Source organism: Poecile atricapillus, chromosome 3 (genome assembly GCF_030490865.1).
Source record: "Poecile atricapillus isolate bPoeAtr1 chromosome 3, bPoeAtr1.hap1, whole genome shotgun sequence".
Classification (NCBI taxonomy): Eukaryota; Metazoa; Chordata; class Aves; order Passeriformes; family Paridae; genus Poecile; species Poecile atricapillus.
In genome coordinates, this window is record NC_081251.1 from 546,621 (window position 1) to 558,833 (window position 12,213).

The following is a 12,213-nucleotide window of genomic DNA, read 5'->3' on the forward strand; positions in this document are numbered from 1 at the left end:
GGATCCCCCAATCCCCGGTCTGTCCCGTTCCCCGGACCCCGTTTCCCGGTGGATGCCCCAATCCCCGGTCTGTCCCGTTCCCCGGACCCCGTTTCCCGGTGGATCCCCTAGTCCCCGGTCTGTCCCGTTCCCCGGACCCCGTTTCCCGGTGGATTCCCCAGTCCCCGGTCTGTCCCGTTCCCGGGACCCCGTTTCCCGGTGGATCCCCCAGTCCCCGGTCTGTCCCGTGCCCCGGACCCCGTTTCCCGGTGGTTCCCCCGTCCCCGGTCTGTCCCCGGTCTGTCCCACGTGACCTCGCGCCCCCGCCCCTCGCGCCCCCCGAGGTCTCGAGCCCGATTGGCCACACCCCCGGGGGATGGGGTGTGACGTAACAGCGTGCTGAGGTCACGGCGCGCTGACGTCACGTCGCTGTCATGGCGCCCCGGCGTCCCGCCGAGCTGTACCGGGCGCCGTTCCCGCTCTACACCGTCCGCCTGCACGCGCGGCGGCCGCTCGCCATCACCGCCGGCGGCGGAGGCGCCGCCAAGACCGGCATCCGGAATGGCGTGGTGCGGCGGAGCGGGGACAGGGCGGTGCGGAGAGGGGCGCGGGGGGCTGAGGGGCTCGGAAGGGCCCGGTGTCTGCGGGAGCGCCGAGCGCGGCGGGGCCCGAGGGCTTTGGGGTGTCCGGGCTGCGGGCGTGGGGCGCGGACGGGCCCGGCTCCCGGCTCCCGGCTCCCGGCGTGCGTGTCCCCGGGGAGCGGCGGGGCCGTGACCGGGCCGTCCCGCCCCGCAGCATTTCCTGCAGCTGGAGCAGATCGGGGGCCAGCTCAGCGCGTCGCTGCTGCACTGCCACGACACCGAAACCCGCGCCACCATGACCATGGCGCTGGCCGGGGACGTCATTGCGGCCGGGCAGGACAACAGCTGCCACATCCTGCGCTTCAGCCTGCAGGAGCCCGAGGGGCCGGCCACCGCCGGGACAGAGGGTGAGACATCGCTTCACCGCCTGGCGCTGCCAGGCGCTTGCCCCCGGAGCTGTGGTGTGCTGTCGGGATGGCCCTGAATTCCCCTCCTGCCCACCCTGGATCTCCCCTGTGCCTGCCTTGAATCCCCCTCCCCTTGCCTGCCTTGGGTGCCATGGGGCAGGATGGCTCGGGGATGGGGCACTGCCTTGAGCCCCTGGCTGCCTGTCCTGAACCTTCTTCTCTGTGCTTGCCCTGGTTACCATGGTGAGCTTTGGGGATGGGACACTGCCCTGGGGCTCCCTTGTGCCCCCCCTGCCCCTGGATGCTGTGGCCAGAGTGTGGGGGGCTGTGGGGTGCTTTGGGACCGGGGTACAGCTGTGGACCTCCCATGCTCACCCTGGATCTCCCCTGCGCCTGCCCTGGGTGCTGGAGGGCAGGGAGTGGGGGTCTGGGTGTCTGCGGGGTGGCTTGGGGATGAGCATTGCCCTGAGCCCCTCCATCCCTGTCCTGTGTCTGCCCTGTGCCTGCCCGGGGTGCCACGTGGAGCTTTGGGGTTGGACGCTGTCCTGGAACCCCCCAGGGCCTGTCCTGGGTGCCGTGGGGAGCTCTGGGGATGGAAGCCCCCCCACGGCCTTGTGCCTGCCCTGAACCCTGCTGTGCCTGGGGCACAGTGAGCCCTGGGGTGCAGTGGGGCAGGGTGTGGGGAGCCGTGGGGCTGCGGGGCGTTCTGGGGAGGGGCTCTGTGGACCCCCTGTGGCAGCCGTGTCCCACCCGCAGGCAGCGAGGAGAAGGGGGCGCGGCGGCGGCGAGGCCCTGCCGGGGGGGCAGCGGGGAGCTCGCAGAGCCGGGCCCGCGAGGTGAGGGTGGAGAGCCTGCAGCGCGTGCGCACCGACTTCAGCCCCGACGCCCTGCAGAAGGCCGTGCGCTTCAGCGCCGACGGAGCCCTGCTCGCCACCGGCGGGGCTGACGGCTTCCTGCGCCTCTGGGAGGTGGGCACGGGCGGCGGGGGACACACGGAGCCAGGCTGGACAGCGGGGCTGGGGGGCACGGGAGAGTGGAGGTGGGCAGGTGAGAGCAGAGGTGAGCGTGGGGGAGCCAGGGCAGACACAGGGAGCTGGGGGGACGTGGGGGAGCCAGGAAGGGGCATGGGGGAATGGACGGGGGCACGGTGGATTGAAGGCCAGGCACAGGGCCCGGGGTGGGCAGGGGGAGCTGGGGACACACACGGAAGAGCGGCGGCTGCCGTTGCGGTGCCGGTGGCAGCACACGTTGGGCAGGGACGGCCGATCGGCAGCACCTGCAGTTTCCTAACGCTGCTCCCCCCACACCTGCCCGGGACTGCGGCAGGGCCTGGCCCGTGCCCAGTGCCCACACCAGCTCTGCCCCTGCAGTTCCCCAGCATGAGGAAGATGTTGGAGTTCAGAGCCCACGATGGGGAGATTGAGGACATCGCGCTGGGCCCTGACAACAAGGTGGGTGTCAGGTGGCTCCCCAGGTCCCTGGCCCTGCAGGAGAGTGGTCTCAGACCCCTGTGCTGTGTGCAGCAGGTGGTGACGGCGGGGAGGGACTTCCAGTGCTGTGTGTGGCAGCAGGACCAGCTGGTGACGGGGCTGCGCTGGCACGAGAACCTGCCCGGCATCCCCGACAAGGCCTATCGCTACCAGGCCTGCCGGTGAGGGCTGGGGATGGGGCCAGGGGGAGATCAGAGGGCTGGGCTTGGGGCACTGGGACTGGGCTGGGGACAGGGCAGGGGCCTGGGGCTGGGGCCATGGTCTTCAGGGCCAGGTCACGGGGCAGAGAGTGGGGAGGGAGCAGTGGGAATGGGCCCCCCCCGCCTGCTGCTCTGCCCTGCTGGGTGTGTGGGATGCGGTCTCTTGACCTCTGTTGAAAGCTGTATGGGGAGGGGGCTGGGGGCAGGTTTGGATTGGGAGAGAGGTGGTGCTGGAGGGCTCCATCCCATGTACCCCATATCCCCCCTGTGCCCCGTGGATCTCATGCCCCCTGGTGCCCCTCTCCCCTGCGGCAGGTTTGGGGCTGTGGAGGGCAGTGCCGGGGCTCTGCGGCTCTACACAGTGCAGGTGCCCCACAAGCGGGAGCGCCGCCCCCCACCCTGCTACCTGACCAAGTGGGATGGGAAGAGCTTCCTGCCACTGCTGACGCGGCCCTGTGGCTCCGAGGTGGTCTCCTGCCTCTCCATCAGGTACCCCAGGGCCAGTGGGTACGGGGTGGGGGCCATGGCAGCCCCCACTCACTACCCTCCCCTCATAGTGATTCGGGCACCTTCCTGGGGCTGGGCACAGTGACGGGCTCCGTGGCCATCCACATTGCCTTCTCACTGCAGGTGAGCTGGGGCAGGGGCGTGGGGCAGCCCCACTGGCCCCCAAACATCCCCTCACCTCTTGTGTCCCCCCAGAGATTGTACTACGTGAAGGAGGCCCACGGCATTGTGGTGACTGACGTGGCCTTCATCCCCGAGAGCTGGCCCGGGCGGGAGCTGCTGGGGGGCCACGAGGCTGCCCTGCTCAGCGTGGCCGTGGACAGCCGCTGCAAGCTGCACCTGCTGCCCACCCGCCGTACGTCTGGGGGCTGCCTGGGGGCTGCCGTGCCTCTGCTCCTCCTCTGCCCGGGGGGCTGCAGCTCCCTCTCACCCTTCTCTGTCCCACAGGCTCCCTCCCTGTCTGGCTGCTGCTGCTGCTCTGTGCCGGGCTCATCGTGGCCACCATCTTGCTGCTGCAGCTCGCCTTCCCAGGCTTCCTGTAGCCCCCTGGCCTCCGGAGGGACCCCCAGCAATCCCCCAGCCTCCACCTACCCCACACAGACTGTGAAGGACATGAGGGACCACCCCTGGCCCCGCTGTCCCCGCTGGTGCTCGGGGAGCAGATTGGAGCCAGGGATCCAGGCAGGGCGCCGTCCCTGTGGGACTGTGCTGGCAGCAGTGCAGGGCTGGCCCCGCGACAGGGGGGTCTTCGGGAGAAGAGCGTCCTGCTGGCCCCCCGCCCTGCTGCTGCCATTAAACTGGAGCATGAAGGCAGTGTTGTCCACGTGTGCTGGGAGAGCGGGCCTGGGGCTGAGGGCATCGCGCTCCGGGCCGTGTGTGCCCTCGGGGGCCGGTCTGTGCCCCCAGGGCCAGCGGGGCCCGTGTGTACCGGCACAGTCTGCGGTGCTGCTGCAGGTTCGGTGCCGCTGGGCTGGCCCGGCTGTGCCCGGGACCATGAGGGGCTTAGGGGGGTCTCACCCCCGGCACGGCTGTGACCGGGCACCCATCCCTGGCCCCAGTTCAGAGGGGCCGGGTCCCGGTTACCCCCGGGACGCCCTGCGTGGGGCTGGATCCCCGCTCCCCGCGGGCAGGGCAGCGCCGGGGCGGGCGGGGCCGCTCTGGCCCCGGTGGCAGGGCCGAGACGTGTCGGCTACGTGGCCCCGGGGCGGGGCGGGCGGCAGCGACACGCGAACGGGGCTGAGTGAGCGGGTACCGGGGGACACCGGCGGTACCGGGTCGGGCGCGTGCCGGGTGAGCGGGTACCGGGGGAGCGCTGGGTGCGACGCGCTCCGCGTTCCCCGCGCACCCTCCCACCCGTGCGAGCGCGTCCCCGCCGTGCTGGAACCGGGGCAGCTCCCGGAGCCCCCGCCCCTCTCCCAGCGCCCGGTTCCCTCGGGCCCTCCCGCCGACCCCCGGGCAGGGCCAGCCCCGGCCCCGGTGTTCCCGTCCCGCCGCAGCCCGAGGTGGCGGGTGAGGAAGTGGCCGGTGATGCTGATCCTGCTGCTGCTGCTGCTGCTGGGGCCAGCGGCCCGGGCCGCCCCCAGGGAGGGGACCAACAGGTACGGGGGGACACAGCTATGGAGGCAGTGGAACGGGGGGACACAGTTATGGAGGCAGTGGAACGGGGGGACACAGCTAAGGGAAGGCAGAGCTGTGGTGTTTCCATGGGTGCAGGGGCACAGGTGGACTACAGGACGGCCATGGGAGGGGCTCCCAGGCTGCCCAGTGAGGGACGGCACTCGTGGATCTGCAGGAGCCGTGGGTGGGGGGCGTCAGGCCGGCGTGGGCAGCCCCACCACGGATAACCCCCCGTCTCTTGGCCAGGCCTGAGCCCCCCGTGGCCACAATCGTGGATCCGTACCCTGACCCGCTGAGCCTGGAGTCACCTGCACTGCTGTGAGTCCCTGCCCTGGGGAGCGCTGGGACCCCCAGCACGGCCCAGGGCTGTGCTTTGGGGCTGGGGGGGCACAGTGGTGGGTGGAGGGCACGGACAGTGCCCGGCTGGCCTTGAGGCAGGTGCATTCCCAGCCCAGCCCTGCTCCCCCCGCAGGCTGCTGCGGAGCGCAGTGCGGAGCCTGGGGCCACCGCAGCGGGACGTGGAGGCCATGACACGGGAGCAGGGTAAGGCCACCGGGGCGGTGATGGGGGGCTGAGGGGCTCGTGGGGCCAGGGACCCCAGCCCCACAGCACCCCATACCCCACAGCCCTGCTCTACCTCTTTGTGCTCCATGACCACGACCAGAGCAGGCGCCTGGATGGGCTGGAGCTGCTGCAGTTACTTGGCACGGTGCTGGCACAGGCTGGGGGGCAGCCAGACCCTGACATGGTGGGTCCCACAGGGATGGCTTCTCATACCCCGGAGAGCCCCTGGGCAGGCCCTCATCCTGTTCCCCACCCCTGTAGGTGGCTGCACTGGTGGACCAAGCCCTGGCAACGCAGGACTTGAATGGGGATGGGCTGCTGGACCCCTCTGAGCTGCTGGACCCCCCTGAGGCGCTCTTGCCTGGCGAGGACCAGGGACCCCCAGGACAGCCCCCCCTCGAGCAGCAGGCAGGGGCTGGGGCTGGGGCTGGGCCTGGGGGGGGTGCAGCGATGCCCAGGCAGGACCTGGGGTTGAGAAGCCCAGGACAGGCAGCCACTGAGGCTGGAGATCCCAAGGTGGAATCCCTCAAGGTGGAATCTCCCAATGCTGAGGCCTTGGAGGCAGAAGTCATCCCTGAGGCCGAAGCCCCCGGTACTGATGCCCCAGAGGAAGAGGAAGCCCCTGAGGCTGAAGCCCCTGAGGAGCAGGCAGCCCCAGCCTGGAGGGACCATGGGGAGGGGTAGGCAGTGGGGACTGTGGGATGCAATGCCCTGACTGCTCCCTGCCCGACTCAGGCCAGAGTGGCAGGGGGATGCCCCATGGCCAGGCTGCTGGGCCCAAGGAGGGCTGGGGTCATGTGCTCCCCTCTGTCATGCATCGGATGGAGAAATAGAGGCACTGCTGGTGACCTTGGCTGTGGTCAGTGCATCCCGGGGCAGGGGGACCCCAGCCAGGGCAAGGGGGGCACAGCCAGGGGACACAGGAGGCAGTAGTGGTGCACGGGGGGTTTTACTGGGGGGTTGCTGGGTGCGGTGGAGGTGTGGTGTGCCTGGGGGGTGCAGAGGTCTCCAGGCACAAGCTCAGACAATGCCATCGAAGCCCTGGATCCCACATTTCCTGCCCGCGATCCGGCAGCCGAAGGTGAGGGCGTCCTGCAGGGTCCTCCCTGGGGATGGGGCCCGGGATGAGATGTGGCTGTGCCCTGGCCATGCCAAACTGAACCATGGCCCTGTTGTGGCCATGCCACGGTTGTGCCCATGCCACGGCTGTGCCCACCTTCAGCGAGCGCAAAGATGACGGCGGCATTGAAGGTGTCCCCAGCCCCCAGCGTGTCCACGAGGGTCTCTGGGGGGAAGGCGTCCGAGTGCACCAGCTCCCCGTCGGGCCCCAAGGCATCAGCGCCCTTCTCAGCCCAGGCGCAGATCAGCGTGGCCCTGGGGGGGTGTGAGGTGGGTCTGGGGCACACCAGGTGTCCCTCGGCCTCCCGGCCCCTCTCAGCTGCCCCCCTACCCTGGCTGGATGCGTCCCCGCAGTCCCTGCAGGGCCTCGGGGGCCGACAGGTACCCGAAGTGCTGGGCCAGGTCCTTGCTGATGAACACCTGTGGGAGAGGGGCTGGGGCGGGGGGCAGGCCCCGGTACCCCCAGCCAGGTGGGGTTAGACCTGTGCCCTGGTGCTGTCCCCAGACCCCACCTGTGCTCCCCAGACCCCACCTGCACCCCTAGATCCAAACCCCCCTCGCCTGCACCCCCCAAGACCTGACTCCCCCGAACCAGGACTCCCAAGTCCCGTTGGGCCGCGCCCCCCGTGGATCTGACAGCTCCCACCACCAGGACAGGAGATCAGGACAGGAGAGCAGGACAGGAGATCAGGACAGGAGAGCAGGACAGGAGATCAGGACAGGTGACCAGGACAGGAGATCAGGACAGGTGATCAGGACAGGAGATCAGGACAGATGGTCAGGACAGGCGATGAGGACAGGCGATGAGGACAGGAGATCAGGACAGGAGATCAGGACAGGAGATCAGGACAGGTGACCATGACAGGAGATCAGGACAGGAGATCAGGACAGGCGATCAGGACAGGAGATCAGGACAGGTGACCAGGACAGGAGATCAGGACAGGCGATCAGGACAGGCGATCAGGACAGGCGATCAGGACAGGAGATCAGGACAGGAGATCAGGACAGGAGATCAGGACAGGTGATCAGGACAGATGACCAGGACAGGAGATCAGGACAGGCGATCAGGACAGGTGACCAGGACCGGCGATCCCGCCCCATCGCCCCGGCCCTGGCCCGCACCACGTGTCCCCGCCCCATCAGCGGCAGCAGCTCCTCCCGCGGCTTCTCCACCTCCACCGAGATCCGGACCCGCCGCCCCGGCGCCGCTGCCCGGTTGTGCCGCTCCACCCGCTCCAGCATCGCGCTCTGCTCCGCCGCGTTCCGGGCCTGCGGACACGGGCCCGGCTCCGACATCACCGGGGAAGTCCCGGGAGGCCCCTCGGCCCCGGGGATGCTCCCCCATCCGGGATGTCCCCCAGATTCCCTCCGGTCCCGAGGGATTTTCCCCAGCGCCGGGGATCCCCCAGATCCTAGAACCCCCTCGAGCCTCGGGCTCACCTCGAAGTGGATCCACTTGTACTGGGAAAGGTCGACCCGCTCGAAGTGGCGGGCTGTCACGTCAGGCAGGTTCCTGTGGGACGGAGGCCAGGGGGGAGATGGGGACCCTCGGCCTGGCACGCGGCAGGGGCGAAGGGCAGCTCCAGGGGCCCTGGAGGGCCCCACGCGGCCGGGACAGAGGTTCGGAGGAGGCACTGCCCGAGTGAATCATTAATGATGGCACCCGGGACCCTGAGCCGGATTCGAAGGGCAGCGCAGCCGCGGCCAGGTTGGGGCCTGGGGGTCAGCCGTGCCTGACGGCCCCTGACCCTTTGGCACGGCTGAGGGAGTCGGGTTATCCCCACGGGGCCGAGCCGGCTGTCCTGCGCTGTGGCTCTGTGGAGGGAGCACCACCAGCCCCGGCAGCGGCACCGGAGGTGACAGGGCCGCAGGGACCATTGGCGGCGACAGGGTCCGCGCGATTATGGCGAGCCCCCTCTGGCACTCGGTAGCCCCGGCAGGGACCCTTGAAAGGAGCCGGCAGAGCCCAGCGCCGCCCGTGGGCAGCGGGCCCGGGGCTGCGGCCCTTACGTGTCGTGCAGGACGATGGTGCGGGAGCCGCTGGTGGCGTTGACGAGGCAGCAGGCGCAGGGCACATCTCCGCGGGGATGCCACGCCACGTGTGCCGTGTCCACACCCCGGCGCTGGAAATCCGCCGCGATGAAGCTTTGGGGGACAGAGAGCGGGGTGAGCGGCGCCGCGGGGACGGCGGGCGCTGGTGGCGATGGCAGAGGCGGGCGGACCACCGGGGAGCCGATGAAGTGTCCGGGCGGGTGAGCCCGGTGCCCCGGCGGCGGGGGAGGCTCCGCACCCCACTTACTCAGCGGCGGGGCCGGGGGCCAGCGAGCCCATGAAGGAGCAGGGGGCTCCCAGCAGCGACAGCACCGTGCAGGAGTTGGAGGCGTTCCCGCCCCGCTGCCACCGCTGTGACAGGCACCTGCGGAGGGCGACAGGCTGTGGTGGGCGCAGGGTCGGTTTGGGGGGCACCGGAGGAACTCCCCCGTTGCCGGTACCTGGTATCGGAATCCTCGGCTGGGAAATCCTTCACGACGCTGATGATATCCAGGCACACCAGCCCCACGCACATGATCCGCCGCTTCCCCGCCGCGCCGCCCGCCTCTGCCGCCATCCCGGGCCGCTGCGGAGCTGGACCGGGACCGGGGCTGAGAACTGGACCGGGACCGGGGCTGAGAACTGGACCGGGACCGGGACGGGGACAGAACCACACCGGGCACGGGCAATGCCCTGGCCCCGCCCCTTCGCGCGGCCGCCAATCAGCGCCCGCCGCCGCGCCGAGCCCACGGGGGGCGTGGTCACCGGACCCGCCCCGGCCACGCCCCCCAGATAGCGCGGGAAAGGGGGGGAATATACGGACACACGGACATGGACACACACGGACACAGGACACACGGACATGGACACACGGACACACGGACACACGGACACACGGACATGGACACACACGGACACACGGACACATGGACACAGGACACACGGACACACGGACACACGGACACATGGACACATGGACACACGGACACACGGACATGGACACACACGGACACACGGACACATGGACATGGACACATGGACATGGACACAAGGACACACGGACACACGGACACACGGACACAGGACACACGGACACATGGACATGGACACATGGACACACGGACACACGGACATGGACACACACGGACACATGGACACATGGATACATGGACACACGGATGCACGGACACATGGACACACGGACGCACGGACACATGGACACACGGACACACGGGGACACGGACACATGGACACACGGGGACACGGGGACACGGGCACATGGATACATGGACACACGGACACATGGACACATGGACACACAGGGACACAGGGACATGGACACACGGACACATGAACACAGGCACTGGCACATGCCACCCCTCATGACACACGGACAGGGACACACGGACACATGGACACACAGGGACACAGGGACATGGACACACGGACACATGAACACAGGCACTGGCACATGCCACCCCTCATGACACATGGACAGGGACACACGGACACATGAACACAGGCACTGGCACATGCCACCCCTCATGACACACGGACAGGGACACACGGACACGGCTGCTGAGCGCGTTCGGTGCCGGCAGCTCCGGGCTGGGAGTGGGGGGAGCTCCCGGACAGGGCCCGGAGCTGCCGGTCCCCGGCGCGGGGAGGGGAGCGGGGCCAGGGACACTCGGAGACTGCAGGACAGGAGCACTCCGGGCTCTCACACTGGGAGGGGGTGAGAGCCCAGAGCGTCCTGTCTTTGGGGCTCCTCCTTGGAGGCACCAGCTCGGGCTGTTGGTTTGTTATTTAATTAATGAACCACGATTAAATTATTCTAAGGGCTGAGGGCCAAGCCGGGGAGGGCTGCTCTGGCTCGGAAGGGAGGGCAGTGCAGCTGCAGGGGCGCTTTGGTCCCAGCTCAGGTGTGGCTGCCCGAGCAGCTCCGGGATGCTCCGACAGGAAAGTGTCCTCAGCAGTTTGGTGGCCCAGGTGTGACCCTGGGCCATCCTTCGGAGCCTCCCTGCTCCAAACCCCCACCTGCCAGCGCTGGGTCAGCTCACCTGGATCTTCGGAGCAAGGAGGAGCCAAAAGTGAATGCTAAAATTCCTGGAGCAGATTCAATGTCAGAGATCAGGATCTGTGATTAAATCGCTCCAAGTCTCTCAGTCCGTCTGTGGGTGCAGCATTTTGTACAGTCTGGGAAATTCCTGCATTGGTTTGAGTGTGGATGCGTGGCCTGGGCAGCCTGAGGGGAAATTGGGGCATCTGGGATCTCATCCAAGGTGTGCAGGGGACTGAAAAAGGGGCACGGGAGGGTTTGGAGTCTCGTCAGGCACGGAGGCATCTGGACTCCCTCGTGAGGTGCACTGGGGGCTGAAGTTAAAGCAGGTTTTTTACTATTTTTTGTACATCCAGCACAGCAAGGGGACGCTCCTGGCCAAAGTTGTACAATTTGGAACATTGGGGATGATTTGAGGCTTCACTGCCCTGGGAGAGAGAGAAAAGGTTGATGGCAGAGCTGTTGAAGCGTTTTAGAAGACTGAGAAATTGTGTAAAGTCCTGGGCTCTACCGTGTGCCACAGACAGAGTTTAACACCTGGGATTCCCTTCAGGCACTTCCAGAGTTTCTTTCACAGCTACCAAAGAGATGCCCGGACACCGTGAGTGGAGCACAGACACACACAGAGCAGGTGATCGCTCTGGGCTGAGTTATGGGATCGCCTCAAGAAGAGGAATTCAGGGAGATCTGCATCCACAGGGACCTCATCTCCAGCCTGTGCTGTTTGTGCCTGGCTGAATGGGCTGTAAAGCTCAAATCCTGCACCAGGAGCAGGTTCTTCAGAGGGCAAGTGTCAGCTGAAATGCTGCTTTCATTTGGTATCTGTAGTGCTTGTAATGGTTGTTATTCTGTGTGTGTTTCTATAACATTTTCCTACATGTAAATTTCTATTAGGTGAGAGGATAGCAAATGTGCACGTAATATTTGAAGACTTTTTTCAGAATGAGGAGGACTTGTGGTTGTTCTTGAGGAATTGGTGTTTTCTGTCCATAACTGAAGGCATCACCTGCGCCTGCTTTGCTGCACTGGCACAGCAACAGGAAACTTTGAATTTTAAAATTAATGTTATTTGTATTAACCTGGGGGAAACTCTTGCATTTCCTTCCAGGAGGATGATCCACAGAGTCCTCCCTGAGCAGGGAAAGGGTTCTGGTGCCTGATGATTTGTATGGCCCCCTCATGGGGGAGGGAAGGAAGTCCTGTGATACCAAAAAAATAAAAAAGTAAATGAGAAAATGCTTTTAAAGTTCTGCTGTAGTTTTTTGGTGGTTGAAGGTACAACCCCTTGAACCTGCAGAGAATTTTGTCTCTTAGTACACTGGTACAAAAGGTATGAAATTCCTGTGGGCTCCGAGGAGCTGGCTCCTGTTTATCCTTAGCAAATGGGGCTGAGGTGGCAGTGCCTGGACGTGGTGCCCTGTGACCAGGGAACAGCTGCATCTCCCTCCAAACCTCAGCTGGGCCAAAAGAAAAGGCAAATATTCAGGCTTCATTTTGGGGAAGGGCAGTGAATGACAGATCCAGAGAGGACAGTGAAGCTCCCGTGTCCCATCACGAAAAGCACACAGGAGGGGTGGGATTGTGTTGGCCGTGGATTCCTGGGCTGGAAGAACTGACGGAACCTCTGAGTGAGGCAGCCGAGGAGTGAGAGACAGAATC

At 66.5% G+C, this 12,213-nt stretch overlaps 3 protein-coding genes across 7 annotated transcripts; 2 read left to right on the forward strand and 1 right to left on the reverse strand.

Annotated features, from left to right (window-relative positions):
• The first annotated feature begins 370 nt into the window (after positions 1-370).
• PREB (prolactin regulatory element binding) lies at positions 371-3,848 on the forward strand. Of its 4 annotated transcripts, none has more exons than XM_058836431.1 (9): positions 371-572; positions 775-967; positions 1,724-1,935; positions 2,338-2,418; positions 2,491-2,618; positions 2,973-3,146; positions 3,215-3,287; positions 3,360-3,519; positions 3,612-3,848. In XM_058836431.1, exons 1-9 carry the CDS (start codon positions 414-416, stop codon positions 3,704-3,706), a joined length of 1,275 nt encoding a protein of 424 aa, XP_058692414.1. In that variant the 5' UTR covers positions 371-413; the 3' UTR covers positions 3,707-3,848. The 4 variants fall into 4 exon arrangements, with proteins under 4 accessions (XP_058692414.1, XP_058692415.1, XP_058692416.1 ...); XM_058836432.1 differs by having other exon boundaries at positions 2,494-2,618; XM_058836433.1 differs by having other exon boundaries at positions 374-548.
• CGREF1 (cell growth regulator with EF-hand domain 1) lies at positions 3,777-6,175 on the forward strand. Its single transcript, XM_058836430.1, has 5 exons — positions 3,777-4,762; positions 5,028-5,099; positions 5,254-5,324; positions 5,408-5,529; positions 5,607-6,175. The coding sequence occupies exons 1-5, from the start codon at positions 3,777-3,779 to the stop codon at positions 6,027-6,029; spliced, it is 1,674 nt and encodes a 557-aa protein (XP_058692413.1). The 3' UTR covers positions 6,030-6,175.
• An 88-nt stretch (positions 6,176-6,263) lies between these two features.
• KHK (ketohexokinase) lies at positions 6,264-9,174 on the reverse strand. Of its 2 annotated transcripts, none has more exons than XM_058836436.1 (8): positions 8,957-9,174; positions 8,764-8,880; positions 8,475-8,609; positions 7,905-7,977; positions 7,656-7,733; positions 6,796-6,884; positions 6,562-6,719; positions 6,264-6,451 (listed from the first exon to the last, which is right to left on the reverse strand). In XM_058836436.1, exons 1-8 carry the CDS (start codon positions 9,070-9,072, stop codon positions 6,366-6,368), a joined length of 852 nt encoding a protein of 283 aa, XP_058692419.1. In that variant the 5' UTR covers positions 9,073-9,174; the 3' UTR covers positions 6,264-6,365. The 2 variants fall into 2 exon arrangements, with proteins under 2 accessions (XP_058692419.1, XP_058692418.1); XM_058836435.1 differs by having other exon boundaries at positions 7,587-7,733; positions 8,957-9,169.
• Positions 9,175-12,213: the final 3,039 nt, after the last annotated feature.

Excerpts from the sequence above, each read along its gene's own strand:
- PREB (XM_058836431.1), top strand. The coding sequence starts at position 414 with ATGGCGCCCCGGCGTCCCGCCGAGCTGTACCGGGCGCCGTTCCCGCTC. Across the intron at positions 968-1,723 it reads GGCCACCGCCGGGACAGAGG|GCAGCGAGGAGAAGGGGGCG; the intron begins GTGAGACATCGC and ends TCCCACCCGCAG. Across the intron at positions 3,520-3,611 it reads GCACCTGCTGCCCACCCGCC|GCTCCCTCCCTGTCTGGCTG; the intron begins GTACGTCTGGGG and ends TCTGTCCCACAG.
- CGREF1 (XM_058836430.1), top strand. The coding sequence starts at position 3,777 with ATGAGGGACCACCCCTGGCCCCGCTGTCCCCGCTGGTGCTCGGGGAGC. Across the intron at positions 5,325-5,407 it reads GGCCATGACACGGGAGCAGG|CCCTGCTCTACCTCTTTGTG; the intron begins GTAAGGCCACCG and ends CATACCCCACAG. Across the intron at positions 5,530-5,606 it reads GGCAGCCAGACCCTGACATG|GTGGCTGCACTGGTGGACCA; the intron begins GTGGGTCCCACA and ends CCACCCCTGTAG.
- KHK (XM_058836435.1), bottom strand. The coding sequence starts at position 9,072 with ATGGCGGCAGAGGCGGGCGGCGCGGCGGGGAAGCGGCGGATCATGTGC. Across the intron at positions 6,885-7,586 it reads TGATGGGGCGGGGACACGTG|GTGTTCATCAGCAAGGACCT; the intron begins GTGCGGGCCAGG and ends CCTCTCCCACAG. Across the intron at positions 6,720-6,795 it reads CGGGGACGCATCCAGCCAGG|GGCCACGCTGATCTGCGCCT; the intron begins GTAGGGGGGCAG and ends ACACCCCCCCAG.